Source organism: Cryptomeria japonica, chromosome 5 (assembly GCF_030272615.1).
Source record: "Cryptomeria japonica chromosome 5, Sugi_1.0, whole genome shotgun sequence".
Lineage (NCBI taxonomy): Eukaryota > Viridiplantae > Streptophyta > Pinopsida > Cupressales > Cupressaceae > Cryptomeria > Cryptomeria japonica.
In genome coordinates this window covers 114222689-114235418 of record NC_081409.1, presented here as the reverse complement: position 1 = coordinate 114235418, position 12730 = coordinate 114222689, and the positions used below count along the sequence as shown (strand labels likewise).

Below are 12730 nucleotides of genomic sequence, written 5' to 3'. Positions count from 1 at the left end.
ACAAAAACAACACTGCTGACACCCCATAATTCTGCTCAACATCATCAGTAAGTCCACATACTCTTGCTTGAATTCAAAAATAGTGAGCTGTTTGGGCATCTTGGAAATGTGAGGTGTTGGCCTTTGCATCCAGTTCTTGTTGATTGTTTCGGCACATCTGTCTGGACCTGCATCATATACTGCCTAAGCTCTATCTTTAGTCTTGTATGTCATGGAATGATGTGATGGAATTTTGAAGGTTTCCCCAATAGCTTTTGTAGTTAGGTTGGCAAGAAGCTTCCCGCCTGATGTTAGAATCGCCCTTCTTTCCCGATTGTAGTGCTTTGCGCATTCCAAGATTGATTCTGGACACTAGATAGATAAAGGGAAACTGGCTGCCGCGACAATTCCACTCTTGACAATTTTGGTAGCAACGGGTGACGGAGCATGTCCAACTGTTCCAAATATTTTGATCTGAAAAGCAGCCAAGTTGAAAGTTTCAAGATTCATGTCGCTGATCTCCTTCCACCTGGACACAATTTTTGACTTCGGAAGAAATCCCTTCATCTCGTTTTTAATTTGTCACTGCTTGGAAATAGTTGCTGCCTTGCTTGCCTTGGCCATTCCTCCGTGAACAAAGCTTCTGTAAGGAATGGAAAATTCTTCAAGTCCTTGAATCTTGCCACCTCTCTCCAAGTCCAACGTTCGCACATGAGAAATGAATTGAGTTCACTTGTTTAAATAAAATTCTTTCATTGAGTTGCTAAGTTGGTGAAAGACCAAAATTGGCAATTGTTTTAATGTTGCGTCATACTTTCCTTTCCAACTTATCATGCAGACGGGTCCCACCATTATCCTTGTGTTTCAAAACGGAATTTTCCATTAATTCCTTGAGTCATGCATCATAACTTGGAATATTCTTTCTTTTGCGTTGCCAAATCGCCATTCTTTCCATTTTGAATTTTGGAGGGACATTTGAAAGTTTTACCTGAGAGTTTTACTATCCATTCACTTGGCAAGAAATCTTTGGAGAGAGAAAATTTCATCTAGGAAGAATTTTCTTGAGATTTTGAATTTGCCTTGTTCTAGGGAAGCTTTTTCATCAATTTTGCACATTTCCTATTTTTTAGGAACTTTTTCAAATTAGCGTTCTAGGGTCTAGGAGAGAGAATTCTCCCACAAATCCAAATCTATCATCATTTTGAAATTCGGGTGATTTTTGATGCTCAAAAATGGATTTTTAATTTTTTTTCCCGGGGTGCATTTTCTTTTTCAATTTTCCTTGACTCCAATTTTTCATGCCATGGAATTTGATCTTCTAACTTGGGTGTGGAATTCTTGTCATGTAGGAATTTTTCTTTCCTTGACTTATTCCATGGCCTCCTTCACCTAGCGCGTTGCCTTGACCTTGGGCTCTAAAACACCCCCATGGAGGAATTTCATCCCTAGCTTGACTTTCCTTGGCATCCTCATTTTGGCACCCATCACCTGTCTTATGCGGAATTTTCATGCATTGAAGGAAATTTTTACTTTGATGATTTTCCATGGCACCTCCCATTTGGTGCCCATCTCTTGACCCAGGCGCTAATTCATTGCAGTGGTGGAATTTCTTCCTTTGGCAACTTTTCCATGACCCCCCAAATTTGGCGCCCTAGGTTGACTTTGGGCGCTAGAAGACCATCGTGCAGGGATTTCGGGTGGAGGAAAATTCCTCCACCACCCTATTTTGGCACGCTTTAGCAAGCTTGGGTGCTAGAAACACATGGCGCAGGAAAATTTGTCATGGAGGAAAATTCCTCCATGACCATGATCTGGCACCCATCCACTTGATATGCATTTTGATGGGGTGAAGGATCTTGCTTGGTTGCTTTCCAGACTCAGCGAATTTTTGCACATTTTCTAGATCAGAGTACCATCTTTGGAATTAGTGATATTGCACTAGACTTAGAAGATTTTCAATGCTTTCCACTTCTGGAACATGCACCCATACTTAGCCACTTTTTGACCAGTTTAGCCTGCTTTTCAAACTTTCTAGACTTAGAAATGTTCAAGAATGCCCAGTCTTCAGTGTCAGCACATGTGCTTGTGGTGAACCTGCCTAAAATTGACTTATTATAAATAGTAATTACTTCAAAATGTTAGTGCAAAATGGGACACAAAAACACTAAATAGAAACTTATTAAAAATAGAAACTACTAAAAATAGTAAGTTTTATTTTTGGCAAAATTAGACCTAATCCGGGAGGCAGTGAAATCCCTAAAAAATAGAAACTTTCTAAAAATAGAAAGTTGCTTAGAATTTGCTCAAATTTCACGTGTAGGTTCCTTAAAGGGTCTTGATTCCAATGCAACGCTCAGTTTTTCCAAAACCCTAAAGGAAAGGTCTCAAATCCAAGTTTGAAGGGCAAAACCCTAAAATGGATAAAGCAGGCTCCAGACTTCGCCAAATTTACTCAAACGAGCTGCAGACTTGATCAAATCGACCCCCAAACCTGAAGCAAAAGAATAGAACTCTTAAATAGTTGTTCATGGCATTGTATGATGGTTAAATCATGGCATTATTGTTGTTCAAACCCCAGGCCATTGTGCACATTGTGCCCTTGTTGATCCATTGTGCTTGCAGGTTTGAGCCTTTGTGTTGATGTTGTTAGCATTCATGCCAATGACTTAGAGTTCATTCCTATGTTACCTATCAAAAAGAATAAAAAATAGAACTCTTAAATAAATAAACAATAGATGTGTTTGTGTATGTATGAAGTAGATAAAGATTAATCACAAACATTTGGAATAAGATTTGAAATTTCTAAAATTATATAGAAAGTCATAAAAATGTTGAAGTGGTTCTTAAGTATTTGGGGTTATTTTATAGTTTGATATATCACTAATACTTTGAAAAGTGTAAAAGCTCAAACATTGGCTTTTTGTAATCTAACTCTATTATTTGATGAATCTTGATTTTATATATATATATATACGATCCATAAGAAATTGTGGACATGGGGTCCACTCCCATATGTAGAAAATAAAAATAAAAATTTGCATCAGCCCTCTAATAAGGGTGCATCAGAATTCAACTAAACCACTGTAAAGGATGCCGAGAGATATTATTTTTGAGGCACCTATTTTGATTAGATTTGTGATTAATAATAATTAATAAATTATTAATAAAATGAATTTTAGTAAAATTTTATATTAAAAAATTCGATATTAAATAAATTTAATTAAACTAGTATACCTATCTTTAGAAAAATCAATGTAAATGTTGCCGAGAGATTATTCTCAAGGTGTATATTTTGACTTGATTTGTGATTAATAATAAATTATTAATAAAATAAATAAAATAAACTTTTAGATTAAAAAACTTGGTATTAAATAAATTTAATTAAACTTGCATACCAATCTTTGGAAAAATCTATGTAAAAGATGCTGAGAGATTACTATCGAGGTGTCTATTATGATTGGATTTGCAATTAATAATAAAATTTGTTATTAAATAAATTTAATTAAAGTAGATTACCTGTCTTTTGAAAAATCTATGTAAAAGATGTGAAAAATTATTTTTTAAGGTGCTTATGTTTTACTTGATTTGTTATTTATGTGGAGCAGGCACCTGAGAATTATATCTTTAGGCATCTTTTACATAGATTTTTTTAAAGATTAGGTATGCTAGTCCTAAGTTGGGGCTATGATAATATGGATAAATGCTTGAAAGTAAGTCAGGATGATAGTATTATCTTGGATGTATTGCAGGCGTGTCATCGTTTATAAAATATTTATAGATCATTTGCTTTGCTTGTTATCTGTTATAAAATTTTTGTAATTTCTTGCTGAAATGATTTGACAAAATTGTCTTTTTGTATTTTGTTCAAAAGCTGTTATTTATCTTTAGCAGTCTGTTCACATCACTGATTCAATTCTGTGTTGGAGTTTTGAAGGTGGCAACTTTTATTGTCCAGAAGATACTCTTGGATGATGTTGGGCTAGCTTATATTTGTGCAACTGCAGAGCGCTTCTATGCAGTAGGCGCTGTGTTGGGAAATATGGTTTCATCACTTGCAGAACAGCCATCTGTGCGATTGCTCAAACACATAATTCGCTGTTATCTTCGGCTTTCTGAAAATCCAAGGTAATCTCTTAATCTATTTGATTATCAATTGTAAATATGAAAGATTGAATTAAATTTGAATCTTTGGCTGAAGTTAAAAAGTTAACTTGAATTACATGTATTAAAAATTTAAAATGCTGATTTTAAAGAGGAAAGTTGCAATTATCCTTGGGTTTGATCTTAGTATTGGTATTGCATGCCACTGATTTTATGTTCAATCGTTGTTATATAATATGTATTGCTTGAAGGCTGCTATGGAAATTCTTCCCTGCATTCTATCCATCAAAAACTCTTGTATTGCTAATCAGATTTGTAATTTAATTAGTTAATTTTTTGAGCAGGACAACAAGCTTTTTAACTGCAGATTCAAACCAGCTTGACCAATTATATATTTTAATTTAATGTATCTACAAAACGTAATGATGCCTACTTACTTTTACAATAAAGATTGGAACTGTATATACAGATCCAGAAATTATTTAATAACAGTTTTAAAGGCTTGAAGTCCCTGTTCAGCGTTACAAAACTTGCAGGGTTCCTGGCAGATGAGGCAAGACAAACAAGGCCTGCAGACTTGCTGGCAAGGCTTGATTTGATCCTCAAAATTTGTTGAAATCAGCAAAGGAAAGGACGTGATCGGCAAATGATTATTACCACCTGTTGGCACCCTCCAATTAGTAAATTTTGATTTTCTGCCCTTAATTCCTGAAATACAATGACGGATAGCAGTGCCCTGACTTGCACCAAAATCACATACAAATGGTAATGGTTTTCTTGAAGTAACAGCGATCAAATCACTGTAATTTGGCTTTAATATCTGGCTGTGATAATGATGGGCTTATAATGTCCAGAGGTGTTTCCTAGTCGGATGAAGTATATATACAAATCGTAGCTTCAAATAGTATGGAAATCTACCCTGGAAGTACAGTGATCAGCAGGGTGAATATGGCACTCAAATTGTTGATTGTCAGGTGCTCTTGAAGCTTGGTTGATAGAATGTTAGATTGATTTGCTTTGGTTCTGTTAGCTTAGATTTGAACTTGGATAAAGGAAGGACCCTGGGGAGGCTTTCTTACATCCTTATATAGTTTGCACTTGAAAGTCACTTAGACATGGCTGTAACAAACATGATTTTATATCATTGAAATATGCATAATGACAACTTATTATACTCATACAGTTAGCTCATGTTTCTTTGTTAAGTTTGGAATGGTCTATATGAATAATGATTGATGCATTTGTATCATTTTCATTTGTAGTTCTACTGGTCGTTTCTGTTTACCTGTTGAAAATGATGCATTTTGCTTTTTTTTCATTCAAACTTGTAAATGGGTTCTTCCATTCTTTGTTGTTTGCTACATCTTTTAAAAAATTTCTGGTAAAGAAACGTTCACTGAATTTATATTTTCATTATCATCTCTGTTAAAAATTACAGGGCATGTGAAGCATTAAAGAATTGTCTTCCTGATATCCTGCGTGATGCGACATTTAGCAGTTGTCTACGGGTATGTGGTTTTGCTCCTTTACCTGATTGTAGAGTTTAAATTCCTGTCCCTTGTACCAGGTTTCTTATTTTCTGTGTTTCTATGAAGTAATTTGTACATGTTACATCAGACCAAAAATTATTTTAATTTATATTTCTATTCTCTACTGTTAATACTTTTTGAAGCTATGGCGTTTCTTGATAACATAGATGTAATTGTTTTCCACACAGTTCTTGATTCCAGTACTGAATTCCTACGATGCATTGAAATTTGTGGTTGCCTGTTAATGTGGTTATTGTTGATTGTTTTAATCTGTAGTAGAGTGATTTTTTATATGCAAACTGTCTATTAAATGGCAATATACTCAGAGAAAGAGCAGTGAACAGCTTGGCTAGGCTACAGAATTTAAATCTCAGAAATGCTTGACTTGTATTGAAGCTTCATTGGTGGATAGTTTGTTTTCTAAGAGACTATTCTCAAGTGGGCATGGCTCTTGTTTGTTTGCGGTCTAGATGTGCTGCTCAATGTGAAGGAATATCTGTGTTGCCAAGCAAAGTGTAAGTTTATTTAATAAAAGATGTGATCATTCTGTCCAGGTTTGCCTGAACGATTCTTTTTGTGAATTTTTCTCCCACAATACTTTTCATCGAGGCCCATTTTTTTTTTCAATTTTCTAGGAAAATAAATATCTGTACATTGTTATTTTTCCATTAAAGATATTCATCTCAACCTTTCAAGCTTCTCTTCTAGAGGGTCTAGAAAATTGTAGGAAACTGCAAATGGGTATTGTGTGTTTTGCATAAAGAGTATTCTTTAAGCTTGTGATGCAGAAAAATAATGAAATTATATTGCTTTTCTTCTTTATTTACGTGCACTTTTTATTTGCATGGATGTCCTAAATATCAAAGAGACTAAAGATATCTTCTATCTTGCCAAAGACAACTTATTGATAGTGTAGAACCAGATGAAACAACAAACCACCATCAAAGGAAGTACCAATTTATGGTTGGTGATTTGGCTTTCCTTAAACCCCAGCTTTACAAGAAACCTCAAGCAGTGAACATGTTGGAACTCAAATTTGGTCCTTTTTGCTTGTGTCCTTTCCTTTTGTGTGCCTGCGAAGTGGTCATTTCTTGATCCTTCATTGATTTTGTTTTGAGAAATTCCAAAAGGGTTACCATGTTGAAATGTGTTATTGGCTGTGTTCCCTCCCCATGTCCTCAGTCAGTTATTCAAAATTCAAAATCCAAAAATTCACTTAGTATGGGTTTGTCTTAAGTCTTCACCTAGTAAAATGCCCAAATAGGTATCTTTGTTTTAAATTTGGGAAATTAGGAGCTAAAATGAAGAAGTTATGGCTTGTCAGAGCTTTTGCTAGTTCCTGGAACTGCAATCGGTGTTGACAGTTGTTCCTAGAACCATCAGAACTGCCCACGGGTTCCTAGTTCCTTGTCTCCTGCCGTTCTCTTTCGTGCCTTCACAAATTTTTAGTGATTTTTGCTTGGGGTTTTCGGTGGTTCCAGGAATTGTCAAAATTGCCAATTGGTTCCTGGTCCCTAGTGAACTGTCAACCACTAAGGGATAAAAGAAGAGAGGAAAGATATAGGCAAAGTGTGTATTAGAGCTTCTCATTGTTCTTGAAACCATGGGAACCTTCGACGGTTTCCCAATTCTGGTCCAGGCATTGGTGAAGTGAAAAGGTGATGACTGAGGCGACGTGGGAGGTAGGAGGAAGGTGAAATAAATGAAAAGAAAGAAGCACAAGAAAAGTTAGAAGGCATCTAGCTTCCGAAGGTTCCTGAAACCATTAAAACCTTTGACAAGGTTCCTAGTTCTGCCTTGACCTTGACCACCATTGATGGAGTTTTCAATCACCTAAGTCCTTCGCTTGTCAGACTTTCGATGTTCCTTCTTCCTTCTTGCCTTCTTAGCATGCGTCCAAATGTCAAGCTCAAAGCTTGCAACCCAATGACAAAGTGCCTTGGGCAGGTTTTGCGATTTTCCTTGCTTGTTTCTTGGCTTGATTTGGCATGTGATCCTATGGTAGGCCGATGACCCAACTCCCAATGGTTTCATATTCCTTTTTCATGAACCTCTAAATTTTAATGTCAAATCATTTTGGTCTTGTTTTAGTGCAATGTGAGTTTTTTGATGTTTTTTGCGGCCCAATGGCATGTCCCTTAGTTGACCTAACCTACCAACCTGCAGTAATGGCATGCTTTTGCTTAGCCACCTAAACAGATTGCAATTTTTTCCTTCCATTTGGGGCGTCCATTTTGGGTGAGATTCATTTCCAGTCATGGATTTTGAAAGCACTACAGTGCTATAGATTAGAGTTCTGCTGTTTTAAGGTTCATTGGATCATTTTCAGGGAGGTTGGTTCAGTGGTGGTTTCTTTAGATGCCAAAGATTTGCCAGTGTGTTGCAGGGCAGCCTTAGAGCCACATCCAGTTCATTGAGGGATTTCAAACCCGTGGAATCAAAGAAGGGTAATATTGTAAGTGGGTTCTATTGTAAAATGTCTCGAGGCATTAGGTGTATATTCAGGAAAATCTCTTGGTCTTAGCCATGCATTTTCCTTTGTCACATTTGCTGGCATGAGTATAATGTTGAGTCAGATCAATGTAAGAATGTTTTGAAAACATGCAAGTATTGTAATGATCTTTCCCATTTTGTACAAGACCATATACAGTTATGTCATGGACTACTAAGTATGTTTTGTTATAGAAATTTTGTGATCTCTGTTGTATGCAAATACATGGCTTCATGGCACAATAAATAGACACCGGTTTGGAACCATGCTCCTGTAATGTGCCCTATCGGGATATTCCTATATTTTTGCCCAAGCACCTTGTAATTGCACAGGTCTGCTGTTTATATCAATCTGATCTGCTGCCTATACTAAGATATATATGTGTGTGTGTGTGTGTGTGTGTGTGTGTGTGTGTGTTTGAGAATCCTTTCTATTCCATCAGGTCTGATTCTTTGGTTATTAATTTAACATTTCTCATTTTTTCCTTCAATGCCTGTTTGACTTTGTTTGCAGATTTGAATGTGTTCTGATCTCTTTGATAAATGTTCATATCGTTCTTTACAGATTTTCTTATAATTCTGATTTAGGTCTGCCCCCAAATTTGCTTTTAATGCTTCAGATATTTTTTGTTCTATTCCTTGGATCTTTCTCAAATGAAAACTTCTCCCCTTTATATCCTCCAATGTGAGGGAGAGTCACACCTCTTCATAATGGTCACAACCTTTAACAATTACCACCCTTCAAAAGAGTCACAACCCTTCATCATTACTGCCCCTTTGAAAGAGTCACTTCCTTATCTTCTTCCCATAAATGCTTCCTTAATTCCTTTGCTCCCTTCTTTCTTCCTTCATCTTTTTTCTCCTCAAATGAAGTTCTCTTCTCTCCCTTTTACATCTCATGTTTGAGGAAGTCACAACTTTTCATTTCATGCCTTTTGACCATTCATTAAACTTAACTAAATTTTAATTATATAAAGTTTAATTTTTATTCTTTAATATTTAATTTATTAGCATATTTAGTAATAATTCCCATTTCAACAAGTAGACATTACAGCTCCAGTCACACACCTTCAAATCAATATCTCAACCGGTAGTATAGGAGTAGGAGTCCTTTTGTGCATTCATGGCATCGTATTATAATCAGGGATTTATCTTCAAGATGGTTACTTAAATGAATCTATCTCATGTGGATTATGATTGCATATTGTTATCAGCTATATAGGGGTTATTGAGGCAGCCATTTGTTCTTGGTATGGTAATAGTATTTGGGACGAAGACATCAAGTTGGGTTTGATTGTATATGTTTATTGATTGTATATTTTGTGCGAGTTTAATACCTGTTAAGGCATACCCTTATGAACACCCTCTTGAGTTTAAGCTTAGCTCAAAGCGTAGGAGATATAATCCACTCTTGTAGAGTAGGCCTTTAACCCTCTAGGGTCTGTTGACGAGCTGATTTCACTTGCATGACAACCACCCTGACCTTGTGAGTGAGATTTGATTCTAGGAAGTGAAGCATCAGTTTTGGAACCCAACAAAACATACTATTTTTTTGCTTAAATTTGACAGTCTATATAAGATTGTATTTAATAGACAAGGAATGTTGCTTGTAAAGCTTGAAAGTATTGCCTGAACAGTTTTGACATCTTCATAACAGATTCACAGAATGAGTGCAGAGTTTTTGACCAATTGTAAAACTGTAAAACATTTACCTCTAGTAGGTGCTAGGTGGGAAGATATAAAATGTATGCAACACTCTTACGTCTTAAGCATTGAGAGGAAAAGCTATTGTTTCTCCTAATCTTTTCCCTTGGTAGCAAGGTTGCAGGATACATGAGCCCCCCTCCCCTGGTATATGTACCAGTGTACTGGATACGGATATAGGTACGACACAGCTCAGATACGGCCTGGAAACCATGCCCACCCATATACCCAAAATTAGGGTAATTGTAGAGCCGCACTAAAAATACCTAGATTTGGCCTTCTGAAAATTTGAGCTGTTTCTAGGTCAAAGCATTTTAAAATCCACCAGAGAAAAAGTTCTATTTTCCATCATTTTAGCCTTTTGCTTTCATCACGTATATGGGGGGATGCTGTCTGAGAATCAATGGTGAGTGAAGGAGGACTGCAGGAGTGAACAAAGGCAATGTAAAGTGGGATTTTTCCTAATCGCATCACTTTGGATGTGCTTTTGGAAATGTTCTTGTGGCAGACTCAACCAAACAACCAAGTCTTCTCTGCCCATTGCTGTGAGCATGACCTCCAGGCGTCTCCCACACATCCCCGTGATTGCTACTAATACGTACATAACAGAATTGATACGGCTGCTATCAACGCGTCCAACTTGAATTCTTTTTCGTTCATCCTTGCCCTTTTTCCTCCTTTCTTCTTCATTACAGAAGCCCAGAGGCACCTTCAACTAACTTGACCTCAGCCTATGTGCTAACAGCCTTTTCCCATGCAATTTGGATACCTATTTTGAAATTTGTTATTTATTTTCAACTTTTTTTTATCCTTAACACTAATGGTGACCAGTATTTTTTTCAGGCAATGTCACTCTCCGGTGATTTTAATACCCATCTTGGAACTTACTGAACAAATGTAAAATATCTTATGGAACACGAGCTTGGTTTGTAGAGAACCTTGACTAATGAGGATAACCATACCACAACATATGCAAGGCATCTTCTCGAGTTTGGTAACTCTGGGTTTTTAGATTCTCAATCGGACATCTATATTGTTGGCAATATATTCTTTGATTCTCCACGTGGCATTGAAATGTTCCATCCATTTCCCTTGCTGGTTATGTTGTTTTGACTTTAACTCTCTCTGCAGCCTCTTAGTTCCCCTCTTGCATAGGTTACTTGGTTAGAGATTATCTCCTCTTGGTTGCAGCACTCACTCCACTATCATTAGGGGACGGTTCAACTTTTTATATTCACAAGCACTGATCTGTAGTTGATGCAGCCTTAGATTGTGAGATATACGTATGTTTGAAACTTTGTTGTTTACTCTCTTGCAATGTCTCAGATCCATGCTAGCATGCTTTAGCAAGCATTCAGGTCAATGCAAATATGTTTTCTCGCCCATTCATATTTTTCTTGCAGCATAGCAGTGTTTTTATTTGACTGCTATAAAGAACTACACACAACTATTTTCTGAGGTTATCAACATGGCAATTCCTTTCATCTATTGACTCTTGAAGTTTGCGATACTATATAAATTAAGGTATTGAGAATCCATGTTTTTTTTTTCAAGGGAAGAAGTACTGCCCAAAGCTGCTGCTGTCTTTGTTTTTTTGGCTTCCTGCATCTTTTAGCTATATTTTGCTTCTCATGTTTGTTCCCGACTGAAATAGTGTCTTTCTTCCAATAAAAGTCTGCAAAATGGTTTTCACTAAATCTCGTCTTGTTTGTAGGAGGATCCAACAACTAGAAGATGGCTGACACAACTCATTATTAATGTTAGCAATGGAGGCGCATCACCACGTGTAACATCCCTGCAAGGTGGCCCTCTCTCTGGAGTGGAACGTTTAATGTCTTGATAGATCAAAGCTTGTAACAAGACCTATTTTGCAGTGTTAGAAAGCATATTTGACTGAGTAGCCAGTTGGGATTATCTGCAGTTTTATGAGATGTATCAGAAGCTTTTGTACATGAAGAGAAAGAATAGATCTGGTTGAGGATATGTGGATTCTAATGTGCTTTGGAATTTATGTTCCTTCAAATAAGGAACTATATTTAATTTCATTTGGATTTATATTCCTCCAAATGGGAGGGATGGTATTCCTTGAAGTTGAGAAATGCCTCGTTTGTAACTATTCATTAAGGTTGAATAAGTGATTGGCAATTCCTAAATATTTATATATACTTGTAAAAATGGAGTTGTCGAAAGTGAGATAGGGCAATTGGATTGCAACACTTCATTTTTTGAAAAACAACAGAAGGTGCTAAATGTGTTCAGAAATTTAGTCCTGAAGTGTATGCTCTTCCATGGAATGTATTAGTTATCTTGCATACTATATGTACTCACTCTCTTATCATCTTTCTGAGTTTTTAAGTGCAGATGCAAATATAATAACATAGAACACATTTTATTTTTCTGTTTGTCCTGGCAGTTAAAATTGATAACAGTTTATTTTTAGTTTCCCCTACATATTACACAATTAATTTCTACACCAAATGTACTGGATTAATATCCTATGTGAACATAGCAGAAAATGATTTTAGGAATACATTGAAATTGACATGCTAGTTTCCTTGCTGCTACTGTCCATTTTTCTGGGCAGGATGTGATTCTTGTTCTGGAGCTTTAATTTGTTTGCCTTTCCATCATTTTTCCTGTCAATTATGTGTAGACTTTGCAAGGGGACCATTTTGTTTAAGGTTGCATTTTCTTTTTAGTAAAGGCCATTCGTTGAAGTTCAGTGGTGGCACTGTTCAAGAAACTTTACCGTAACCGTTGATTAGCAAACCTCCTTTTGAATTGAATTCATTATCACATCCCTGAATCACAGGGGACTGACTTGACTCGGCAAATGCTATAATGTGACACAACTGGTGATGTTGGAAGATAAGTTGAACCTCTCGTCTGCGTGCACCTATTGTCCTCTCCTCTGAATAATGGGTAGC

General features: G+C 36.4%; 1 protein-coding gene across 2 annotated transcripts in view; it reads left to right on the top strand.

The window, feature by feature from the left end:
• Positions 1–12198, top strand: part of LOC131067068 (uncharacterized) — a 76750-nt gene extending 64552 nt beyond the window's left edge. For both annotated transcript variants that reach the window (XM_058002004.2, XM_058001996.2), the window contains 3 exons: positions 3914–4104; positions 5519–5588; positions 11518–12198. In XM_058002004.2, the coding sequence (XP_057857987.1) occupies positions 3914–4104; positions 5519–5588; positions 11518–11643 (387 nt within the window). In that variant the 3' untranslated portion in view covers positions 11644–12198. The remainder of the gene's footprint in view (positions 1–3913; positions 4105–5518; positions 5589–11517) is intronic.
• Positions 12199–12730: the final 532 nt, after the last annotated feature.